The following is a 27,383-nucleotide window of genomic DNA, read 5'->3' as shown; positions in this document are numbered from 1 at the left end:
GACATGTGATGTTGACTTGGACAACTTTTGAAACGTGGATTGCAGACCCTTATACGTGGGGATTTATAAAAGAAATGCTTAAACTTGGGATTTTATTAAAAATTGGGTTTTTGAAATATTTTAAAATTAGGGTTCTTGTGTTATTCCATTTCAGGTGGCTCTACACCTCTCTCTACCACCTCACGTTCTCCGTCGAAATCACCTACTCTGCATTGAATCTGAACTATCCATAAACAATTGTTCATTCCCAAACTTCTCAATCGCCGACTTCGTCTCTTGTTCGAAATTATAAACCAGACCAGTCTCCGATTTTGGTGCCCTGTGATGTATTTCTCAATCTTCCCTTTCTTTTTTTCTGAACAATTAGGGTTTATTGAAATTTTAATTGGATTTAAAATTGGGAAGAGAAAATTTGAAGCCTTTTCTTTCTCACACTCGTTGTGAAAAAGCTTTTCAATGCAAAGATGAGTTGGAGAAGAATCTACAGCTTCTGTCTCTGCACGTGGATGCTTCTAGGATGACGCTACACAGATTTGAGTGGCGCGAGATGGAGAAGAGGGGTAGATGAAATTTGTACTTAGGGTTCTTCGTAGGGTTTGATTTGGGATTCTTGGGCTGTTGCGCGAATTTGCTTTTCTCTGGTCCCGATTTCTGATGCAGGTTGTGCGAAGGAGATGACGGCCATGGGAGGAGCTTCGCTATCTTTTGATTCATGATGAAGATATAATGATTTTTGGTTGTTGCAGTGGAGGCGCGATTCTGGGTGGGTTGGTTTATGTTTGCAGGTGAATCTGTGCTTGATGATGAACGCAGAACATGCTTGATGATGAATGCAGAAGCAGAACAGACATGCTTCCATGGTTGACGTCCCCATTTGAAGTTTCAGATTTTCTCTTCTCAATTCAAATTTCAATTAACTTTAATTTTAAAATCTTTCTGAAAAACCTCAATTTTTTTAAATGTTTCATTAAAAAAAAAAACCACTTATGCCTGTGTAAGCCACGTTTAAAATTATAACCACGTCACCCTCACAAGTTACCAAAAATTTAACGGAGTTAAGTTTATTTAATGGCGAAGACTCAATTGAGTCGATTATTCACTAAAAATGATCAAATTGACAAAAAAAAAAAAATAAAGATGAAACTGGAAAAACCTTACATAAATTGGGACCTTTGAAGGGGTTTACCAAAAATTAATAGTACTTGTACGATCCTTTTCTAAAAAATAATGCATAAGAAAGGGGATATATTGGTAGAATCTAACTTCAATGTTTCTCATGTTGAATTTAATTTTTTTAACAGGTATTTATTTAACTTTTTATTATATCATTGTTTTACATACTTATTGTACAATTTAAATATTGTTTTATCCAAATCAAACTAATTCAAACCATATGTATTTTACCAAATTCATGTATATTTATTGTATTACAAACTATCTAATATATTTGCTGGACAATGATTATATAGAAGCATCAAACGTAAGTGTAACACCAATTCTATATGTATATATGGTAAAATTATGCTTTTACGATATTATCTTTTTGCAAATAAATATATCTATCATATTTAAGCAATCTCTGTTACGAATAAGTATTGATAATCAATTAAAAAACATTATGAGAAAAACTTTTAAACATGTAATTTTTTATTTGATAATACTTTATTATAATGAACTATCTCTTTTGTTTTAAAATTGATATCTATTTCATTATGTCTATAATCCATTCAATTATAATTAATTTTTTTCTTTTCTATTGAGAAAAAATTAGAAAGATAACAATTAAAGGTATTCAATTATTACATTTATTTATTTATATACTTAAATACAATCATTATACAAACAATATTCTTGGAGTATACATTTCACACACAAATGTTAACACAATTCATAATTAGATATTAATGTACTTTATCATTGTATGTTTATTAATGATACTTATACTGCAATTCAATTTTTATCTAAACAAAATTAAATTGATTTATTATATTAATCAATAAATTAAAACTTAAGTAACCCGTTTGTTTCACGGGTAAAAAACCTAGTATTATACAAGGGAAAGTTATTGAACTCAACTCTGTTCTGGAAAATGGATATGGTAACACAAAGCCTCACGAAAATTCAAAATTCAAAGGGTGGTATATGAAATGAAACCTTGTATTTGCTTTGTCAGAAATTATATTTCACTTTCACTAGATAATCATACTTTCACAATATTTTTTTACATAATCTAGATGTTATCCTATTAGTGTTTATAATTATTATTGATTATGAAATAATTTTAAACCAATCACTAATAGATAGATAATGTTAAAATGTTGTCAAATAAAATTCTCCAAATTATCGTCCCTTTCACTGCCTGCTGCATGACCTTTCACATAACTAGTCCTAAACAGTATAACAATAAATAAATTACCCTTTCAACTTTGTATGCATCACACAGTGTTTATTAATCCTTTGGTATATATAAATTACAGCTATAAAATATCATCACTTATCACACAGTATAAATGGATCATCTTTTGTAAACTTTGGTCTCATTTGGATTTCAAATGAGTACAAACCCTTGCTTCCTTGTAAACTTTGCCTGCTCTGCAATAGTAACCTCTGCTTGGATTGCAATGACTATCCTGTGAGCAAATGCACAACCCTTCTAAAGCACATCCATCCTTCACTATCGTCACCCCATCTTTTAGTCCAAGCATTTGGTCTGTCCACGTACTTGAGAAAAGCCCTTCTGAATCATACTTCTCTTTAACCCTCAAAAATTTCTCTGCATTTTTGTACTTCTTGATGGCTCCTTCAAACGCCAAGTTCCTATTCTTACCCCAATGAGGTAATCCTCCATATTTGAAAATCCCAAGTTGCTCAATCTCTTCAACAATGTCTTCATAGAGCCTAGGACTCATAGGGTCCTTGCTACGGTAGTAGGTGATATCAAAGTCCAAAGCATCCTCTTGCTTCCCCAAGTAGGCATTTGAAGACTTCACATAACGCATGAGAATTCCATTGTAAAGATCTAAGCCACACAACCCCTTTGGCTCCAATTCAACCAGCTTCTGCACATCTTCAATGAAATCTTTCACAACTGACAAACCAATGCTGAATGTGGTTTGGTGAAAAAACTCTCCCTTCACCCTGGAATCCCAGGCACATGCTGTGATCTTTGCATCTTTAAGACTATCCAAGCATGTCCCAGATGCCTGAAGCCGGTTCTGAAATCCAATTACAGGGTATCGAGTGAAGATTACACCTGCAAGTACCAAATGTAAAACAAAAACTTCAGCTTCGCAAGTTGAATTCTCCGTCAAATCATAAACTATTACTATCATATTTTGATTTAGACAGTACCATTATTGGTAAGTCCATATGCTGAGGTGACGAGGGTAGTCGTTGTGGTCTTAGCACTTATGCACTTGCCATCGGCATCACCAGCAGATTCTTGAACATCTTCTGCTACCCCATCAAGCAAAAAAGCAAACATGTTAACGACATGGAAGTTGGTTTGCTTTCTAAGTACATGCATGCTTAAAAGTAAGAACCTTATTTATGTATTAATTGAATAAAAGGAAGGGAAACCTGTGGTTCTTAGGAGTGCCAATGCAAGAGAAGGAGTGGGACGGAAGGGGATAAAGTCGTAAAGACCATTGCCCGATGCATTAATTGGCACACGATCATCAACACGATACACAGCCTTACGTTGACTTGGGTACCACGTTATATCACCAAACTCATGTTCATATCCAAAAGAAGCAACTTGTTCTCCCAAATCTGAATCATTTTTTGCCACATACGTGATGGATCGCTTGAAGATACCTTCTAGTTTTAGAGTAATCTGCAAAAAACGTCCATCCAAATGCTCAATCATCATTGCATTCCTCTCGCATAATAATGGCAGATATGAATGTACCCACATCACAAACTTTACTGCACAGCTACTTTTCTCAACCAACAATTGAATATTTAATTTAATTCATTTTGGAAACAGTAATGGAGTGTTGCGAGTTTGTAGCAAAAAATTACATAATGTATATACTTCTTCTTGGTAGATGGAAAATGATACTTAAGCTGAGACAAAGGCATATTTAAAAGAGAAAAACCATTTTTTTTTAATTTAAAATCATCCAACCACATTTTGACATGTGTACAGTGTCAAAATAGTGTCAAAAATTGGTATTAAAATATCATTTTACTTGTATATAAGCTAGATTCCACGACATCGCATTTGTCTCTTATCATAAATATAGGTTACGCATTTTTTGCTGACAACTAATTTAACTTTCTCTCGTTTTGTATATTTATATTCTTTTGTATGCTTTTGAGAATTAACATATTAACATCTTACTATAAAGCATGTGAAGCCACCATATACACAGAAAACAAAAAAATCATGTGAAAGCAAAGCGACGATGTTATTACATAAAAAGACAATATTCAAAACCTTCTTGCAATATAAAAACATAAAATGTATTAAAAAAATTAATCAGAAAGATACAAAAATGAAATTTTCTCAAGAGATGCATAAATGAATATATTTGACTAACTTTTTTATGGATTCAAACATCCTAAAGGAGTTCCATATTAGAAATAGAAACAGGTTCCACCAAACCAATGTGATAGATTTGAATTTAAATTTGAAGAAACAATTGAAAAATTACTGACTGAACTACATTCGTTGTTTATCTGTTATTCAGTCATGGGTTATTGTATTTTTGTTGCGCCATGGAATTTGGTGATAGCTGACTACACCAGGACATAAAGATATGGCTGGCTAATTTAGAAAGGATGATCTCAGACATTTGTCCATATATAAGCTTAGAATATACTTCAAACTTTTATTTGTTTGCTACCTGATGGAACCAATGAATCAGAGGCACAAAAGTGAATCAGAATATATTTTATTTGATCATGGATTTGCAAAAGTAAATCCTTTTTTGTCTTCTAGTGCTTGGTGAACGTTATTCATGAAGAAGAAATTGAATTCAGATTCTGGGTGAGCTGGATATGTTGGTTTTTGATTTATAAACAATTCCGTTTTTAAATTATGAATATTTTTCAATTTTATTTAATTGATGCAATTAATGTTTCCATTTTATTTTTAACGATGGATTTAAGCTTAATTCAATTTCATAAAGCTGTTTATAAAATAAAATTTACACTTACTCAGTTATATTTATGAATTCACTTTATCTCCAGTAATACTTCCAACAAAACTTCAAAGTTGGAAAGCATTTTAAATTGTTCTAAAATGAAACTGTTAAATGCATGAAAATCAATTGAGATCTAAAGAAAACCAGTGTCCATCTTTAGAAGGATGAGAAGATAATTAATGATAATAATATTATCTCAACATAATTATTATCAATATATATATATATATATATATATATATATATATATTCATTTATATGTTTATTCATCATTATTTATATTGCTTTTTACTGTTCACATTTATTGATAGGAAAGTCGAAAAGACGTACCATTCAATCTCTCTATTCTTGTCTAATAAGATACTAATAATTTAATTGTCCTTCTTAATGCATTTTAATTTATTTAATATTTTAAAATAAAAATATTGTTTTATTGGGGTTGAAAATATGTTGTTGGTGTATAATCACTATTGAGTGTAATGATCTTATTTATAATGATGGCACACTGATTTTTAGTTTTTGTTGCATTAATTATTCATAGTGGTATGTTAGTCAATGTCATAATAACTATCTAATGAATTTCTTCCATTATGACTATTGATGAATGACAAAAAGATCTGCATTTTAAGTACAGTTAATTTTGTCCTCGATTTCACACTAGAACTAAAGTGTTTTGGAAGAAAATGTAGTTTTATTTTCTCAGAAGAATGTGTTTATCAAGATGAGTTTGTTTAAAGTTTAACCCAGATTTCATTACTGTTTGTGCATGTGAAAAGGGAAACAACATGAACAAGAATGAAGTAAGAAATGAGAAAATTTACCTGTGAAATAACTCCAAGCACACCAAGTGAGAGTTTTGCTGCATTGAGATCTTCATGTTGTTGATTGAGGATCTCAACCTTAGCATAACCTTCTTGAGGAGCAGCAGGCCTGACAATCCTAAGGTTGACGACATAATCATGAACAGAACTTCCCTTCCCCCACAAAGTGCTTCCATGTGCACCACTTCCCATGAGCCCTCCAATGGTCAAACCCCACCAATATGGTGCATATGGCAAAGCCAACCCTGCCTTTGCAGCCTCACTGATAAGATCCTTCAGTGTCACACCACTCTCCACTGTTATTGTTCTTGCTTCAACGTCAACCTTCACTATCTTGTTCAGGTATCTTGTGCTTATCAGCACCCCATTTTGGCCTTCTGGGCACACCAGCTTCGGGATGCTGTGCGAAAACCGGGTCGCAACTTTCATCTTCGTTTTGCCTCTGACTGCTGATGCAACCATTGACACAAGCTCTTGCTCGGTGGTGGGGTACAGCACCTGAGAGGCATGGCAGATGCTTCGATCGGGAAACATCCCGTAGGAGTTTGTGATGGTGCAGCTTGTGTTCCCTGAAGAACATTTGATCGGATCCTCTGGTGGAGTAGAGAACACCACAACGCAGAAGAAAAGAAAGACTTGAGTTGAAGCCAAGGCTTTCTGAAACATTCTCATACTGAAATTTGTCAACTTCTATGTTGGGTTACCATATTTATAGCTTAAACCTGAGATCGACATACACATACCCGATATCTAGAAACAAGGTGCAATGACAGAAGGAAACGAGAGAAACAGCAATGTTTTGTGGACATTTGCATATGGTCACTCATCATCCAGAAAGATAGATAGAAGGAAAAATGTATTATTGTGGTTGTATTTAATGGCATTTAAAACTTCCAGAAATCGAAAAAAAAAATATTTCAATCCTTTTTTTTAATATAATTAAATGTTGTTACTAGCTAATTTTTAATTTTGTATTTCGTATTAATTTTTACTTTTGGTTTATGCTCAAGATTAGAGTGAAAGTTATTCTTTTCATATAATCAAACATATTCCTGAAATTGCGGTAATAATTCGTAAAGTCGTGTTCCATGAGAAAAAAAAAAAGGATAAATTTCACACACACAAAAAAAGTACTATCTCGCAAAAAATATTTTAAAACAGTAAACCTTAAATACAATAATTGTTGTTTTGTTTTCAATTAAGAATGTCATTTCTTCTGGGCATAATAATATCAAAGGTAAAACAGAAAATTATAAATAATAATATATTTTAGTGATTCAGAATAATTATAATAATCAATTTAGATTATGAACTAAAAGTTATTAATAATTAAAATAGTTTTTATTATGAATAAAAAATTATAATTAAAATAATTTATATCATGAATTTGTATCTAAATTGTTATTAACATTAGTAACTAAAGTTGACTGTCAAAAAAATTAGTTTCTGAATATTTTTGGTTACTAAATATTATTATTTAGAAATTTTCTTATAGTATATTAAATTATCTAAGAATAGCAAATATAGTATCTTAGTATGGTAAATTTTATCCATTGGAGAAATCATATAATTAGATAGATGACTGTGACAAATTATTTATGATTATCTTTTTCTATATTTATTTATTTATGGCTTTAAGAAAAAAGATTCTGATTCTTTGTGGTTCAAAAATTTAACGTTACACTTTGTTCTTCCTTCATAAAATATAATATAATCTTTTTTTACTAAAATACCTCTAATTGTATAATTTTTTTTTTCGAATTCAATAAATAAGAATTGGAATACATGGCCACTTCAAGTTAAACTTAGTCTTACATAAAAAATATCTTATGACTTTGATAGCGACTATTTATATTTATAGCAAGTAAAAATTAATACAATAAATATAACTACAATAAAGAGAATAAATTTATTAAGCTATTAAAATTATTAAGTTATTTATATAAATATAAATAACTTCTCATAAACCAATAAGACGATAAATAACTACCTTTTACTTTTTTTATTTTGAATTAAATTTTAAAATTATTAAAATATCTTTAATTTAAAGTTAATTTTTATTTTAATAGGATTTTTTCGTAACCTAAAACTTGGTACACTTTGCTAAAATGTACTAACTAAAAGAATTCCTTACGTTAGAGATGTTAGTGAAGATGATTAAATTGAAGAGATTTGGAATAAAACTTTGCCTGAAGGGGAATATGCGAATGACTCAACTCTTTACAAAGGTAAATTGTTTAACGACGAGTATTTCTAATTTTTTTTTTCAGTTGGATCTACCATAGGATGACAGAGAAAATGTTGGAGTGAGAGAGATGAAAGAGAAAGGATTGAGAGGAATCAGGAAGGTGAGTAAGGGTTTAGGATTTTTTTTTTTTTTAGTTTTGAGAATAAAAATTATTCAAATACCTTGACTTTAAAACTTAAAATCCATAATATGTGAGGGTATATTTGTCTACACCAATCGTATATTTGTCTACTGTAACCCGGTACACATTGCTAAAATGTACCAACTGAAAAACAGGTATAGGCATGTTAACAAACCCCATATATATATGTTGGAAGTCCCACATCGGATAGAGATAAGGCCAATTTATAGTATATAAGTGGGGTGCAGACCTCACCTTACAAGCCGATTTTGTGGGGTTGAGTTAGGCCTAAAACCCACTTCTAACATGGTATTAGAGCCTATCCTAGTGATATTTGTTGGGCAGATTGTTCCACCCGCTATTGGGCCGTTATCGGACCACCCATTAATATCTAGTCTCACGCTCGATATGTATATACATCGGCGTGAGGGATGTGTGTTGGAAATCCCACATTGAATAGAAATAAAGTCAATTTATATTATATACTCACAAATTTTTATTGTTTTTAAAATTATTATTTTATTTTTCAAAAGAAATCTCTCAAAACAAATTCATACATCTATTAGTTTTACAATAATTATTCATCCTTTTAAAGTTTTTTTAGTAATATAACATGTACATCTGATTAAAAAAAATCATTTCTTATATAATTTAATATTTGAATAAGTAATATTTATTTTTTATTATATTTTAAACAACATGAACCTATGTTATATTTTGAAAATTACATACCGAGTAAAACATAAATAAGAAATTGAAAATATTAAAATATAAAATTTAAATGATTATTTAATTATAGAAAAAATATATTTATTTTGCCAAAGTTCTTATTTATTACATTCACCATTTTTAATTTTAAAAAAAATATTTTCTTTATGATATTAACAAAGTAATGCTGGTTTATTTATTTATATTTATATTAAAATTATATAAGTTAATAAATTTAATCTATATTTTGTAATTATTTGTTTCATATTAAAATAACTTCTTCTTAAAAATATATTGTTTATATTTTTATAATGTAACGTGTAACATCCTATTTTAGTAATATAAAATCACTAAAATAAGAGTTACAAAGAATATAACTTATAACAAATTTAAGATTTCAAGAGAAGAAAAATCTACATCTGAAAAACAAAAGAGGCTATCTATACCATTGCTTCACCTCAACCCTTACTCTGAGATAATTAAAAAGATGTTCTCCCTAAGCTCACACATGATCATCACAAAAGAGAAAATACACATAGACAAACAAAACAAATGCAAGGTTAAGCTAATGATAGAACAATTATATATGGTAAGATAAAATTCAACATACAATTTTAATCACACCAAAACTAGAACATTCTCCTCAATTATACTATTGACTCAGACTTGGCCAAACCCTTTACAATATAGTATAAATGTCGAGCCATGAAAGGTTCTGCACTTATGTGGTGGAACAACCGACCCACTCAAAGTTGTCACACAAGGTTAGTCCTTAAAACGCCCTTTTGCCACCATGAAGAAGGCCTCCAGGCTAGGACCTCCTGCTCCTCGCACTACATGACGCATCACTCTCTGATTGAGCATGGATGATCATTAGAGTGTCAGGATAATCCCATACCGACTTCTTATAATTTATACTATTTATACACATGAGTCCCCTAATATGATATTCCTCCTTGGAATTCTCTTTTCTAACCTTGAAAGCCATTTGAAATCATACATATGTCCATACACTTTCACATTTGAATATCAACATATATCATCACTTATCATGCATCATAGTACCATAAACAACCCAACAAGTCATCAAAAATCACATGAAATCATTCCATATAAATTAATACACAAGAACAGTCCAAGGAGAACCACTAAACAACACAAACTCCCTTTAAACTCATACTAAGGCAAGTAAAACGACTTTGAAACACTCACCAACCGTTCCGAAAGGGTCCAAAACCCCAAAACGACCTAAAGAACGTCTAAAACTGATATCTAGAACCCTGAATTTGGTATTTCCAAAACCTGAAAAAGAAACCAAAATTGGTGCGGTAGCGCTCAGAAGCTACCGCTCAACACCAAAGCCACTAGAATGGTAGCGCTCAGCACCTGGTTTGGGCGCTCAACGCTATCAGCAGGAACTTACCCTTTTTAAATGGTTCTTCCCACTTTCTCCACAACTTTGAAAGATTCCTAGGACATTATAAACACTATGAAACTTTAGAAAACCCATCTCTAACTCAAAATGACCATTCAAAACCCAATATCACTTACCTAAGCTCCTTAAGCTACCCAAACTCATTTCTACATCTTTTACCACTTATGTCATTGGTTTTACTCCACTAACAATTTGCAATTAACTCAACAATAGACTCTAAACCAAGTCCTACTCCACATAATTGCTCCTTTAAAGATTCGATACTCAAAACCCCCTTAAAAAGACTTGAAATTCACTCCAACACGCCCTCTCCAACTCTTTTCTGCATTACAAACCAGATTTTTCCGGTTTAATAACAACTCTCACAAGTCCTAATGGACTTCAAAACAATCCCTAAACATCTATTTTACCTAACCAATCACCTACTCAAAAACTCACCTACCAAGACCCCTTATTTCACTCTAAAACAAGTAAAATTGAACTCTTATTCTTTCCCCCACTTAACCTTCTTTAGTTTAACCAATCTTATGATACTAACCAGTTATAAACACTTCAAAACAATTACCTAAACTGCAAATTTTTATCATACATTATTTCAAAAACTAGTATACCAACTACTTCAATTTTAATCCTGAAACAGTATTTCAACTCCTTTTTATTCACTATGTCAATTTCATTAAAATTTTGCATTCTATTCCACTCCTATTTCAACATACCAACAATTTCATACATTCATACAATCACAAACACATCATTAATCACCATAACTTACCATAATTATCAATTCAACTTGTCCAAACATCATGCAATTATATCCCGCCTCCAAAACAAAATTTTCACATTCTATTTCATATATTAAAGATGGATTAACTTCTCTTACCTTGTAATAAACTGTCCAACTCAAAGAAACTTTCCACTAATTGCTTGAAACGCAAGGAATCTCTAGACGAACCTACGAGACACTAAATTAGAAACGGACAAAGTCCTTAGAACTCTAGGTGAACCAAGAATGACTAGAAGAAATATGATTACACATGCAACAGAACTAGATTATTCTAAAATAAATTTGGGAACAAAAGAAGAAAAATGAGTCGAAACTTACTTGCTATGTTCTTGAAATTGATCGACTAGATTTGTAGACCTTGACGCCGTGATCATAAAAACACCTCCTCATCGTCAAACAGATGACTTAGGAGCAAGAACACTTAGAGAGAAGGTAAAAAACTCTAGAGAAATGGTACGTTTTAAAATAATGAAACTCGTTTATAATAATTTGTTTTATATTAAAACCTTTTAATATTAAAATGATGCAGTCTCATTATTTTTAACTCACTACCATTTATAAAATATCATTTTCTTAGTTTTTACATTAATTATAATTGAGTAATAATATAATTTCACATATTGTTAATATATAATAATTCATTATGTATATAACAAATTTCCTAATTTTTATACTATTTTTTTTTATTAAACTTTAGTTAATATATTATTTTTTAGTAAAATAAAAGTGGCAACTATAACTTAATATAAGTACTAAACTAATTAGGATCTTTTATTGAAAATAAAAATAAATAAATTCAATAAAGAGTATGAATTTTATCTGGAATAACATGCAAGAAAATCATTTCAAATTTGAAATTATTTTATTATATAATAAATTACCTTTAATCACGCTAAATGTAACATTAATTTTATAACAATAGCCAGGAAGTGATATAGCTGGCACTTACGCCACTTACTCATAATTGAATCCAACACACTCCCCACACATAATATTTCAACAAATTATTTTCATGTCACATCCATAATGACTTTGTCGGTGGACACTGTATATAATTTTGCATATTTATGTATGTGAGGAATTTTAGTTGAATTTTTTTTTTCTTTCAAGTTTTAAAGAGTTTTTTCTTATACATGTGATACAACACAGCATTATTTATGTTACTGTGAATTCTTTATATCCTTTTATATAAATTCAAATAAAAAACATTTTTCTATAAATTTTATGATAAATTTTGTAAAATCTCACAATATTACAACACACTTAACATCAAACTCTATACATATTCAATATTTTATACTAATATTGAACAAAAGGTTTATAAAGGTAAAAATATTTAAATAATATATTAATTATTGCATAGATATCTCTATTTTATATATATATATATATATATATATATATATATATATATATATATATATATATATATATATAGATAGATAGATAGATAGATATTGTCTATACTTAATACACTACTAAAAGTATTCATGTATCATCTCATTTTGGTAACTTTGAGTAATTTCTAATCATATAAACTTCATTCATAAGTATTGTAATAACCATATCAACGAATACAACATTGAAATAAATTATAACATTGTGCCATCTCATTAAATCATTAACAAAAATAAGGATTTATAATATAAAATAGTTTGTTTGAGTAACAGTCTTCTTTAACATACTAAAAATAAAGTCAACTTCTCTAATCTCATTTTCGCTTGAGCCAAAAAAAAAAAATCTAACTTAAACAAAAATATAAAAAAATAATATGAAAAATAATAGTTTTTTATCAGAAATATCATAAAGGTTTTGCTTAAGCAAAAAATTCATGTAATTCAAAATATTAAAATACAACCGTTTATTACTCATTAATCATGTTTCAATAATTTCAATTCAAAATAATCATTCAAAGATACTTTTCTATTACACGTCTAAATTCAACAAAACTACGATCCAATCAATTAAAAATTGACTTCGATGGCTGTCTAACATTCCAAAGTCATAACTAAAAGGGTCATCAACTTTATAATTTCAAACATAACTTAATCATCCAAGTTCAAATTCAACTAAATTCTTAAATTTAACTCATTAACAATAGTTCATAAATGCTAGTTTCCTTACATAAAATAGAATAAAATAAAATAAATTGAATTTCAAACAATAACTTGAAGGGTTTAAAGATAACCAAAATTTTGTAAACCTAGAACAACTCAGCCAAAATTCAATTAAAAGTTAAACTGGTTTTGACAGTAAATCTTTTGAACTGAACAAATTAATATTAAGCTAAAATTGCAATAAAAAATGATTAAACAATTTTCAAAGAAAAAAAATACTTACTCTAAATTAAAATTTGTTTAGAAAATTTGATTATTTACATATCACTATTATAAGATAAGGTATGATTTTAAAAAGGATAAAATAAAAGTAAGAAACTTAGATAGATGAAAAAAATAAATATGATAGTTTCAAGAGAAAAAAAGTCTTAGTTTTAATGAGAAAAAAAAAGTATAATAAAAAGAAACGACAGACTGTGGTGACTGAGAATATTTGATTATGAATATTTTAAATTGTATATAAAAATAAATTATGGAGAGACTTATGTTTTGAACAACTATTTTTTTGTTTTTGATTTTTTCTTCTAGATGGGTCCAAATACAACCACAAGTATATAACAGTATATTTTAATAAATGGGTATTATTTTTGTAAGAGTTTAGAAAATGATATTTTAGAATTAATAGTATACTTAAAATAGTGAAATTTAATTATTTTAATAATAAAAGTTTGAGATATAAATAAAATTTTTATAAATGAGTTTTATTATTTTTAATCACACCATTTTTCTAAACACATTCTTATTTTAACTTTTATTTTTTTTTTTTTAAGAGTTCTAACTATCAATTCATTTATTAATAGATCGGAGGTTGTTAAGGTGATTCTTGAGGCGAGTTCTTCACTTCTATCTTATTAGTTTCTACAATAGAGTGAGTTGATTTTTTAACCATTTTTTAGTTTGTACATTCTTTTGTGTATGTGGACGGTCTTAGTTCGCATATGGTGTCTGAACTTTCTTTAAGAATTCATGATAATTAGTGGCCTTAATAGTGTGTCTTGATAGTGTTTGTGTTGTTCATAAGAGTATATAGAGCTACTTGTGCGTTTGTAGGTGTTTTTAGGTCTCTATTTAGTTATATTTCAGGCAAGGGAAGCTAATTGCTTTTTTTGTAAGTTATAAATGTCTTGAAATTTATGTTTTGCATGATTGGGTGATATAATGATGTTTGATTTGCTGAAATTTGGTTTGTATTGGATGTTTGTATGTTGTTTGCATTATTGAATTGGTGTTGAATTGAGAAACTTAGGATCTGATCAATTGAGTAAGTTGGTATGTATCCTGACATTAAAAGTTGTTTCTAACCAAAGTACTAAGTAAGGAATACCAATTGACCATTTGAGCAGTTTCCTTTTCCCTCAAATCATAGTTCTAAATATGCTTATATTTGATACCATGCTGAGTGGTGGCAAGATGGCACTGAGTGCCAGTTCGTTGTGCAAGTCTAAGAGCATTGTAGCTCCAGATCGTTGAGTATCAGTCTTATACCGTTGAGCGTGTGAAAATGAGAATGCTTTGGCTTTGAGCAACAAGGCACCAATAAGCACCATGTATCACTATAGGTTAAGAGCAATTTTGTTATAGGACGTTAAGTGACAGAATGGTTTCACTGAACGTGACTTTTTGCAAGAGGAATGGCGTTGAGTGCCACCTTTTGCGAAAGGTTTAGCGTTGAGCGCCTAGACTGTCATTGAGCATCACCTTCTGTAAAAAGCCCAATATTGGGTGCCACTTTTGAGTGCTATTATAGATGCTTGAGTTTTTGTTATTCCATGGCTATTTGAAATGAATTTATAATGTACCTCATGCATTTCTAAGTGTGTATGGTGTTGGTTCATGTATGAAATTGTGATGATGGTGAGTATGGTATACGTTTTAGCATAACTCCATGGATCTTGTGGGGAGATTCTATGGTGGTGTTTCATTAATGTATGTATTTATATATGGATTCAATATTGGGAGTTATCATGTCGCTCTAATAACCATCCAACCTCAAGTAGAGAATGGCGGAATATGTCATGAGGAGGTCCTAATTTAGGGGCTTTACCTTGACTAAAGATGGTTTGTCTGTGTGGTAGCTTGGGTTGGCGAGTTGCTCCACCACCATAAATGCATAACTCACCAGAGTCTAATATCAATACATGTATTCAAATGGTTGATATGCAAGATTTACATGTGTTAACATCTCTATACATGTTGTATGATTGTTCTTTTTGTATATTAGTTTACTCTTTCTTTTGTGTTTGTTTTTTGTCTGTGTGTTCTTGTTTGCAATGATCACCTTAATGACGTAAGAAATGATGAGATAGCAGTTGATCTATTTCAGAGATATGGCGGTGATGCAATATAGGTTTAAGATGATTAGGCTATGTTTATCTTCTCTTTACTAAATGTAATAATTTCTTTAATTGTATAGGACTTTTGTGTGTGTATATATATCTATATACATATATATTCTTAAATATTAAATTTGTAATATTTCTTTCAGTAGTTGTATACTATTAAAATGGGATGTTAGAATTATACCAACATATCTCGATAATTTTTTTTTTATAAATGCAATTAGAAGAAAATAAAAATTTTGAAATAGTTTTTTGATAAACCAAAGCTAATATATACATAAATTAGAAAATTAATTTAAAAAATAAAAGAATTTTTGCATATTAATTAGTTCCATTTATAGAAAAAGAATATTTATTTATTCTGTTAAAAATAATTACAAAAAAAATTTGTCTCATCGGCCAAATTCAGTCACCAACAGCTTTTGAGTCGAGTCGATGAAACACTTCGTTTTTAAGCTTTAAGAGAATGCCCGTAGCGGGCGATGCGTTTGCTTCTGATTGCTCGAGTTGGAAGACCTACAAGGAGCTCAGTTGTACCATAAATAAAGAGGAATCGACCTGTGTCAATGGAAAAAAAATCTTTCGTCGGATGAGCCTAATTGGATAAAGTCGTAAGAATTAGTATATTATAAAAATTTGCTAGAAAACAAAATACATTTTTTTACTATTTATTATAATAATATATTAATTATTTATATGAAAATATAAAAAGTATAATTAATTGAATGAACTTCTTAAAAAATTGTTTATTGAGAGTTTCTTCCTGCATTATCCCACATTTTTCCTGTATTCTCATATTCTAAAAATAAACTTTTTTAACCAATTTCGAAATGCATTAAAAAAAATCTTTCAACAAATTTTGAAATTTGTAGAAAAAAAAACTTTCAACGAATTTTAAAATCTTTTCGAAAATATTTTTAAAAATTTCAGATTTTAAAATTTGTTGAAGACTTAGAAAATTTTCCAACAATTTCAAAATCTGTTGAAAAGATTTCTTTTTCAACATATTTTAAAATTTATTGAAAAAATTTTGGGATGTAAAATTTTTTTAAATGTAAAAGATAGTTTTGAAATTTTTAAAAAAATGTGAGGGTATATGAAGAAATGTGGGATGGTGTACCGAGAAACTGTTTGTTTCCATTTTGACATACGGTTCCATAACATTAGTTTTTGTCAACTTTTTTGTTTATGAAAAAGTTAAACAACAAGCAGTTTTGGACTTTATATTTGGTCACAGAAGTTTTGGGTTTGGGCTAAGGTTTGGGCTAAGGTTTGGAAAAGTGGTTTTGAGGTTTTACAGCTTTTTGAAAATATTGCAAATTACGTAATTTTCAAATAATTTAGACTATAGTTTAAGTTATAAAATTGGAAATACAATATCACATTATATAATTTAAAATTAAAAATGTAGTTAAAGAATACGTAGCAAAATACATTTCAAACTGCATATAAGAAAATATTTCACTTACTTTACAAGAAGTAATATTTTTAATTCAAATAATAAAAATGCCATTTTAATAAATTTCATAGAATTATAGGGTGGGAAAAGAAAATCTCTTATCCTTATCCTTGTAGGTAAAATAGAGGGCCGGAGAGCCATAGCATCATGTTGATTATTACATTTTTATCATATTATTATACACAGCTTCTCTCTAAGACTTTGAACTTCTTACTATTTTCCATTTATATATATATATATATATATATATATATATATATATATATATATATATATATATATATATATATATAATTAAATCTACTTATTAGACATAACATTAATGCATGTTGTTATGACTAATCTACAAATTAGACCTAACTAATTGTGGTTAGGCTAATATAGTTAGGCACATATAAAAATATTATATAATATTAAAATGTACCTATGGAGTTAGTTAAAAAAAAAAGTATTAATAAATTACGGATGAACTAAATTGAACCAGAGTACTCATATAGTTTGAATTGTACTTGTTTGAAGATCTCCCAGGAGCCTGAAAATGTAAACAAGTATTTCTTTAAAAGCAATAAGTAATTTACATGAAAGTAACAGAGAGAGACCCTTTATATTAATTAATATGTGCCTTCCTCATTTACCCTTCATCCTTTTCCTACAACAATTAATACACCTGGACCATACTAAGCCTTCAACGTTGTTGGTCCATATTTGGAGTAACATTACTCCAATGTTTATAATTATTATTTTTGTTCCATTTCAGGTTAGTAATAATAATCTTCCTTAGTCCACTGGATCATCTCCGTTTGTTTAGTTGTGTTATGTACATCAATCTAATCAGTACCACCCTTCATCTCCTCAACAACCTTAAAGTAAATCAAAATTGATTTTGGTACAACGTTTACACAGAAAAATAAGAGAGTTTTCATTGTTTTGCATCTAGCTGGAGAACTTAAGGCAGTGGTATTTTTGCAAAATTAGTTTTTATGATCTTTAATTCTAAATGCTTAGAATGGAAATAGTTAGTACTTAGTAGTGGTTGTTTCAATTTGAAGCAATGACTTTATTTGTGTAACAACAGAATATGCAAATATTAGATATAGCCTAACCAGTAGTGTGGTAGTGTTCAGTGAGATGGGACCCCAAACAGCTCATAATTCCAAGAAACTCTGATTTATGAGTTTCAGTGAGCAAAAGTCTGTCCAGCTGTTCAGACCATATCCACCAGTACAAATAATCTATTATTAGCTCTTATTTTCATTTTTTACTACTTTCAAATATGTTAACTTCTTCAATAATAATCAACACTCAAGATAAATCTTACATTCTTCAAGACTTCATGTATTGGTGTCAAAACGCCTTGGCATGTGTGCTCACTGGAAAATACAAACTCATTTATGATGTTTTTGGATATGCATTGAAATGATGTTGAATGCAAATTTGAAAACTAACAATACATGAGTGTGTCTAACATATAAAATATGTTGGATGGAATCATCTGAAATGCCAACCCAACATAACAATAATACTTGAAAACTGTGTCTAACATATAAAAATGTTTGTTACACATGACGTGCCTTACAATAGACTCAGTTAAAAACAATTTCTTAACTTTGGTAACACACCAAATTACTTCTGCAGGAGATGCTCACAGAACGTAAGACACAGTTCATGGTCTCTTCTCATTAAATGCTCAAGCGTATCTGCTTATACCCTTTTCATGCTGCGGGTCTGAAAAGGTTTTTCATGGCCGACACTAAATAACAGTGCAACATACTGAGCAAATTAATCATTCTCTGTTGTAATGGTTAGTGTTGATCTCCTCATGAAAGAATCTTTGTATTGTATGCATATTCATTATCATCACTAGTTATCCAATACTACATTTTGATAATGTACTGAAAATAGGAGTTTGAATAAAATGGTTTCACTTTCACGTGTAACCCAACCACCTCAAGTATGTAGCATAATAGACGGAACAACATGAGTGAGTCAGAATAAAGGTTCAAAGAATATGACGTGACCGAGACTCACGTACCTGTTAAGTGTGAGAAGAATATAAATAATCGTATGCTTTTGCTCAGGCGAGTAATGTTTAAGTTATGAGATTAGAAGAAAACAATGAAAGGAAAGAGGGTTGTACAATTTGCTAAGTGAAGGCAATGCTAAAATACGAAATTTTACATATATCTATGACAGGACAGTCCATTAAAAGCTATTCAAATGGTTTAGGCAATTCTTTCAACATCAACACAAGGTCCCAAGTGAGGTAGGCCACCACATAGGACTTACTTTTTTATCTTGAGAAAAGTATGAAAAACGAATGATAAACTAAGACATTAAATTGTTCTGAGTTTCCTAGCAAGAAAAAGTACTTGCTTCTCTACTCCTCCTAAACATCAGATTCAGGTCACCCGCGGTAAATAAGTTTGTTCTTGGGGTCACAGAGGGTTAAACTAAAATTAACTCTAAAATCACAAAAGCCCAAATAAATGAAATGGATGATGATGATGATGATGATGATGATGACCTAATGGGTCCGGTCATGTTTCTTGTCATTAAAGTAGCAACAAATCATCTCAACCACCTCCTAAGGTCACCGGTTGAAGAAGGAGAAACCTCACCACCACCAAGACTTTCAGTGCAGCAAGAGGAGTAATTTGACTGCTGCTCCAACCCAAAGTGTGATCCACTCACACTCTTGAAGCTTGGACTCCTCAAACTGTGCCCGTAATTTCCATAACTCGCTCCCACGCTATAAGGGTCAGGAGCAGGAAAAGAAAGCCTTTTCTTTGCTGATCCAACCCTGTCTCTTTCTGGTGTGGATGGCCTCTGCCTCGGCGCGCTTTGTGACCGGATTCGAGCCTTTGCAGACTCCGTTGCCGCCATGTAATTCGGCAATGTAGCACCATTACTACTACTACTACTAGTTCCAGTTCCCACAGCCCTTCCATTTTGGTACAAGTTTCCTGTGTAATGGTAATTGGACCTCAAGCTTGGTGTTTGGGAAGTGGGGTAGTTTCTGTCTTCTCTGATGCAACGAGGGCTTGCTGACCGGACTTGGATGGGTCTTGATTTTGCAGGAGAAGGGGTTGCAGGGGACTGGTGAAGGGATCCATTTTGGTGAGATCTGTGGAGTGGTGAACCAATGGAATGTCTTTGTGGTTGATGGTGGTTTGGGTTATATTGATAATTTGGATGTGATCTTCTGTAATTGGTTCCTAGATACGAATATGGCTGAGATGTGTCAATCTCCACAGTCTTAATTGGGTCTCTCTGATCAGTTGAAGCTCTTCCTCTGTTCTCCCATGGCTTTGTGGCCATCCACCGATCTAGCCATTTTGGTCTCTCTTCCAACTCATCTTCGTTTCCAATTGATGATGTCCTACCATTCCTCCAAATCTATGCATCACAATCAATCAACCAATCCAAGTCAAGGAAAGTTAATGCCATTTCAAGAATCAATTAAACACATTTCACAATCAGTCACCCAATCAAGTCAATGAAATTAATTCAATTTCAATAATCAATAATAGCACTTTCCAATCAATTCCACCAAACAGAGTCAATGAAATTAATTCAATTTTCAGAACCTGTTGCGTAAAGGCTTGGGATAAGGTCTTGTCTCTCTTCATTGCAGCTTCCTTTCTCTGCTGCAACATAGCCTTCACTTCTTCAACTGTGTGTGGACGTTCATCCCAGTCATCTGCAATGCTGCTACCCTCTCTTGACTGACAAAACAACCACATCAAACAATTCAAACACAGAAACCCCCTTTTTCCAAACTGTGCTTCGTTAAGAATATGGAAATGAAGACTATTCCCTTGCTTTATGTAAACAAAAAATGCACTTTTTCCAAACATAACTATTGATACTTTAAAGCAAGAAGAAGTACATAAAGTTTGATCAATGGCCACCAGTGATGGTTTAAACAAGTACCCTCTCACTTACTACTGATTTCCTATCTGAAATATCCTGAAGATACCGAGAGTCCCAAACACTGGCAGTGTCACTGAAAGTGGATTTTCTGCTACCGTCAAGTGAAGACCTTATGCGTTGGTCAAGGACTCTTGCTTGAACTCTAACCAAAGCTTGCATGCATCTAAGGGTCATCTTTGCCTGCTTCCTAACATTGTGACCCCTAACCAAAGCTTGCAACTTCACCAACCCCTTTAGTGCACGAAGTGCTCTTCTAGCCTTCAAAGGAAAAAACGAAACTCCTTCAGGTTAATTAATTGATTTACCATGGTAACTCCTGGTAAAACCTTAACAATTTTGCAATTCAGATCTGTTCAGGATACTCACCAGATACCCTCTGAAAGCTGTTTGGATCACAACAGCAGCATAATGTTCCCTTGCATGGCTAGCAGGTTTGTTCAACCTTACCACCTCCACCGCCGCCTGAGCGGTCGCCATGGCAGCTTCTGCTGTGGCCACGGCCACTGCAAGTGCATGTTTCTGATCCTGTTCTGTCCTTGAAACCCCACCTGTTGCAGCCACATCATGCTTCAACTTTTGTTGAGTGTTGTTGTTGTTGTTCAGTCCTTCTTGACTCATGTGAGTCTTTCTGAAAATCCATCTTCTCTTTTCCCTTTTCTGCAAAATTAAAACAGAAGAGTGCTAAGTGTCCATTCTCATGATCTAAGAGCTGAGACTAAATTAATCTGTCAAGAAAGGAAACACTAAAAAAAACACAAAAGAACCTTTTCTTCGTCTTCTTCTTGATCACAGTCTTCTCTTCTTCTGCCACTCCTTTTGTCACTGTCTTTGGTGGGAGATCTGAATGCCCTTTTGACAGCAGTTAACCACGAACTACCACTTCCCTTCTTCCCCATGTAAATCTATCTCAGAGACCGCGGCATTTACAGCTTGAACCACTAAAAACAGTCCTCAGAAAGAGCCAGAAAATAACTTGTTATGAGGAGTTAAAGACAGAAGAAAGGTTGAGGCTCAACTCAACCTCCTTTAACCTTGTCTGGAGAAAATAGACAGAAGAAAAAACAAGGAGAAGGCCAACACAACACTAATGGAGCTCTTGTTCAGTCTTTGTTATTAATTTTAACAAGTACACAACAACACAGTTGAGCAATGCTACAGTAACCTTGTCCTCCTCATGGTTCTGTCGTGAGTGAAATATCTGAGTCACCCCTGCTTTAAAATCCTTACAAAACTACATGTAACACACCATGATTCAATTACTCTTCATTTGATTTCAATATTGTGCTGAATATTTATTGACTTATTGACCAACTAAGCATAGAACAGATAAAAAAGATTATGCACAGACATATTTGCATTTTCTAGAGTTCAATTAAATTATACTTTTAATTATAAAATAATGTTACAGACTGTCATAAGGTGTGCTTACATAAGCCTTGCGTTCCATGAATGACAATAAACTGTGTGCAGGTTTTGTATCTAGTTTGGTGGTTTAAATTGATTTTTCAGATAACTTTGATTTTAAATTGAATTTTATTGTAATCTTACCTTGAATCTAAAACAAAGTTAAACATAAAATTTTGAAAAATATTTAATTTAAGTTCATAAACTTTAGTTCAAACAAAAAATTAATATTTTTAAAAAACAATGGATTTTTTCAACTTCAAAATTAAATAAAAAAAAAACAAAATTCATCTTTGAAATAAATTAAATATATTTAAATAACAATATAAATAAGATATTATAAGTTTATAATTTATTTATTAAATATTAGTAAAACCATATGCACATGTGTACTTTTTAACAATATAAATAATGCATTTATAAATTTATGAATCATTTTATTAGATATTAAGAGCACATGCATATAATGCATATGTATTTACATTTTTCTCCAATAACAAAAATTATAAAATTATAAAAATAAATATAAATTTTTTATAATGAAAAAAATTATTTATTTTATAGATAATTTTTTATTTTGAATAGTTATTTTATTTTAAAAATAGTTAAATTTAAAATATATCAAATAAAAAATACATTTCAAAGATAAAATTGTTAAATTAATTGTTTTAATTTAAAAATATTATTAGAATGTAAAACTAAAAAAAAAAGTGTACATAAATACGAGAAAATAGATTTGATTTTATAATGAAATAACACATTTCTAGGATAAAATTAGGTTAAATTAAAGATTACGACTTCAATTATACTGATTTATTTTGGTTTAACCTGTAATATAAAATATCAGTTCATTTTGTAAATTAATTATTATGTATTAAAAATATAAGTAATTATTTATAGTTCGTTGTGGTTTAATCTAAATCTCCAATAGTTTGAGTTATTACTAATTTAAAACATAAGATTTGAAAGTTTATTTAATTTTAATATTGGCTGGATAAGGAGTGTAGTGTGAATATTTTTGACCAATGAGAAGAAGAAAATAAAATAATGAGTAAAAAATATAGATAAAGATTATGTTGAGTGGCACATGGTTACCGAATTGAATTATTTAAAAGGCAGCGAGAAACAGGGTGTACGTACGTGGGAGAGAGGCAGCATATAAAGAATATTAATTTGAAAGAAGATTAATATAAAGTTATGGATTTTTGTAGCAAAGGTGGAAGTGTCAGAAGCTAGCTTAAGCTTTATAATGTTAATGAATAATAATTGAAGATAGTAGAATAAAGCAATGCAAGCCAAAAGTGGCTTTTTCTATAATGGAATGAGAAAAAGTCAGTATTTCTTTTTGGGACTAAATAATTAGGTTAAAAAAATGAGATGTCACGTGGTGTGATCAGATGAGGGATGGAGCATGGTGGATTCTCATAGGAACCTGCATCATCATGTGTCCTTACTTGGTAAAAATAATTTGCATCTTTTGCAGCAAAATCAGATGACACAAATATCAATGAAACTATTGTCTTAATCCTTAACCAAACTTCATCATGCTCACTCTCAAGACCAGTCAAACTCTCTTCTAGATTCTCTACATCATCGATCTCTATTCAGCCAACCTTTTTATATTTATTTTCAGTTTGATGAAATAAAAAAAAAAATAATGAAGATTCAGAGACAAGAACAACATTGTATGAAGTTTTTATATTAGTTTGTTTTCTTATGTGGTGCATGTGTACTTTTAATGTGTTGTGGAGTGAGGCAGAGGAAGGAACACTCAAAATTCTATTGCTTTCAAGGGATATGAAGTCATTTGTCAAGCATTTATGACTCCAAAATAGTTTCCTATCTCAGAAGCAAGATGCTACATACCATCAAAAATTAATCTAATAATATATTATAAAGAATTCATTAAAGAAACTGAATTCTTGACATATACAAACAACTAAAATGTTATATTGATTTAATATTGTGGGACATTATTTTGGCATATCATTAACTTTTCCATAATCACTTCAGCCCCTTATATTTAAATGAAATGATAAAGATGTCAAATATATATGGCCTTTAGAGCTATTGGGTAGTGCTTATATTAGTGAATCGATTAAAAAAAATATTGTGTTTTTCTATTAGAAAAAACAAATAAAAATAATGTTGATTTATCAAGTATTGGATTTGAAAATTATATATATTTGTAAAATTAATGTATATTTGTTTTAATTTGATATAATGTAAAGCTCTAAAACATTAATATTTTAAAGGTAGCATTGATTAAAAGATAATAAGACTTTGATTATTTTATATTATAATTTTTTAATATAAATGATTTGGTTATAAATGAGTTTTATTATTTTAAAATACATCATTTTTCTATTTGCAGGTTTAGGAGAATTTTAGTTTTAATTTGATGAGTGTCAATTTGTACTATTAAGCATTGTGATTTTATGAATGCTTTAGCGTTAAGTGGGATAAGGATATCGTTGATGACCACTATTTGCAAGAAGAATGACATTGAGTGACACTTTTTGTGAGAGCTTTGGTGATTAGTATTGTCGCTGAGCACTAATTTGTATGTTGGCCCTGTTTCTTCTGTGGTTGTGTGAGATAGATTTGTGATGGAACTTATGTATAATGATTGTGTTTAAGGAATTTAAAAGAGAAATTCTTTCTGGTGTAACTTTAGTGTACGCAATGACATAAGAGATGTCAGTAAAGAGGTATTATAATATTTTAATAATTACTCACACTCATGTAAAGTATAATATGATATGTGGTGAGAGTCGTAAAAGATACTAATCATTAGGCTTTGTTTGGTCTTAGATACTAATGAGATTGACCTTATGAGTAATGGAATGATAACTCCTTTGTTTATGGTTTTGCAAAGCATATAAAATATTACAAATATTTATTCTAGTAAATTCTGAAGTCAAGAGTATATATTCAGATAGTAGAGTTTAGAGTAATCTATTTTGTACTCATATACATTTTTTTGTATTTTATCTTTTATATATATATATATATATAATATGGTTTATTGGTTTTAGGTTAACTTTTTTTTATATTAGTTTACATGCTTTGTGTTTCTTAAGTTTGTTTTTCACTTTTTTTTTTCTCACCTTATTGATATGAAATAGATGAATAGGTAAATTCGGAGCCGTATCTCAAAAATGAATTATCAGTAGGAGAGGTTTTTTGGAATATTAATAGTGGTTGGTCTTTGTATAAAACTTTAATTGTTTAATATGACTCTATAAATTTTATATTTCCATAGTCTCCTATTTTGTAAGACTATATTAATACATTTTATACTCTGAATGATCGGTTTTGAATAATATAAATTATACGTACGTAATTTATTAATTTATTTTGTGGTTATTTAACAAAAAAAAATTGTGCCTCCCTTGATAATGTTACGAGATGTTTGATTTAAACAGTTATATCATATATTTATAAAGTTAATATCAATAAAAAATAGTACTAAATTAAAAATAAATATAATTAGTTTTACGATTATAGAAAATTTTAGGGTTAAATATGTTTTTAGTCCCTATACTTTGGGACGATTTTGGTTTTAGTCCATTTTCAAACTATGGTACAATTTAGTCCTTCAACTTTAGAAAACTCTGGTTTTAGTCTTTTTTACCAATTTTTTTTAACTTTATTTATTGTTTCAAGCACGTTTCTTAGTTAACATTGAAGCAAAGATGTGTCAAATAGTGTAAACAATCCAAATGCTATAATGAAACGTGTTTGAAACAACAAATAAAGTTAAAAAAATTAGTAAAAAAGACTAAAATCAGAGTTTTCTAAAGTTGAAGGACTAAATTGTACTATAATTTAAAAATGGACTAAAACCAAAATCACCCTAAAATATAGAGACTAAAAACATATTTACCCCAAAATTGTATCGTGAGTTTCAAAATCGTGGGAAAGAAATAGACAAAAATATGATTGAAAAACTTAGCTGACAAGTGACATGGTGACTGATGAAAAATAATTATAGTCATCAGTTACCAATAATGTTATAATTTTAAAGAAATAAAAAAAAATTATTATTTGGTTTTCTTCATTGGTGGGTTAGTTGACCCACACCACGTTTGTGGCAGTGAACAGTGGGCCTTGCTTACATCAGTTTTCTGGATATTTCTACCTGTACCTCCATACTTTCTTTCTGCACCTCCATAAGCAAAATGAAAAGTCAAATTTGTTCTATCTTCTTCTCTCCTTTGAAACCGATAGAAGGATATTTGAAGAATAATACTGCCTCAACAAGATTCGCTATAACTTATTAATTTATCTACATTTTTTAATTTTTTATTACTCTTAATAGGAATTCGTTTTAACTTTTAAATGTTTAAATACTTCAACTTTTAATAAACATAAAAGAATTATCAATAAACACAATATTTATTTATCAGCAACTTTACTTTCTTTTCTTAGTCCAAAACGACTACTTTTAAAATGAAAATTTAACCTTATCAAGATTCGATAGTTAAGTTTTGTCTACTGAGATGGTTATATATTTTTATTTAAGAAAAAATAAGAGAAAATGATTTGGTCGATTAGAAATGGAAATACAAACTAGATCATTGTAAGTAATAATATAGAATGGTAAACTTTAAATATTGTTTGCTGATTCATAATTCATAAAGATAAATTGAACAAAACCTATTGTTTAGAATATTGGGAAGAAATATATTAGTTTATTAAATAAAGCAACTTTTATTTTTATTTTTAAAAAATAAATATATTGCAAGTAAAATGAATTTGATGGAAATGATAAAGAGTTTGTTTAGAATATTGGGAAGAAATATTATAATTTATTAAATAAAGTAACTTTTATTTTAATTTTTAAAAAACAAATATATAG

At 30.0% G+C, this 27,383-nt stretch overlaps 2 protein-coding genes across 3 annotated transcripts; both read right to left on the bottom strand.

The window, feature by feature from the left end:
* Positions 1-2,237: 2,237 nt before the first annotated feature.
* On the bottom strand, positions 2,238-6,797 carry LOC106780334 (probable L-gulonolactone oxidase 4). Its single transcript, XM_014668609.2, has 5 exons — positions 6,715-6,797; positions 5,972-6,628; positions 3,580-3,835; positions 3,352-3,453; positions 2,238-3,253 (listed from the first exon to the last, which is right to left on the bottom strand). The coding sequence occupies exons 1-5, from the start codon at positions 6,784-6,786 to the stop codon at positions 2,538-2,540; spliced, it is 1,803 nt and encodes a 600-aa protein (XP_014524095.1). The 5' UTR covers positions 6,787-6,797; the 3' UTR covers positions 2,238-2,537.
* Positions 6,798-19,330: 12,533 nt separating this feature from the next.
* On the bottom strand, positions 19,331-22,378 carry LOC106780360 (protein IQ-DOMAIN 1). 2 transcript variants are annotated; one of them, XM_014668636.2, is made up of 5 exons: positions 21,880-22,378; positions 21,482-21,772; positions 21,116-21,373; positions 20,770-20,907; positions 19,331-20,578 (listed from the first exon to the last, which is right to left on the bottom strand). In XM_014668636.2, the coding sequence occupies exons 1-5, from the start codon at positions 22,009-22,011 to the stop codon at positions 19,751-19,753; spliced, it is 1,647 nt and encodes a 548-aa protein (XP_014524122.1). In that variant the 5' UTR covers positions 22,012-22,378; the 3' UTR covers positions 19,331-19,750. The 2 variants fall into 2 exon arrangements, with proteins under 2 accessions (XP_014524122.1, XP_014524123.1); XM_014668637.2 differs by having other exon boundaries at positions 21,128-21,373; positions 21,880-22,376.
* Positions 22,379-27,383: the final 5,005 nt, after the last annotated feature.

This window comes from Vigna radiata, unplaced genomic scaffold (genome assembly GCF_000741045.1).
Source record: "Vigna radiata var. radiata cultivar VC1973A unplaced genomic scaffold, Vradiata_ver6 scaffold_179, whole genome shotgun sequence".
NCBI lineage: Eukaryota > Viridiplantae > Streptophyta > Magnoliopsida > Fabales > Fabaceae > Vigna > Vigna radiata.
Note: the sequence above shows the minus strand (reverse complement) of the source record. Positions and strands in the feature narration are given on the sequence as shown.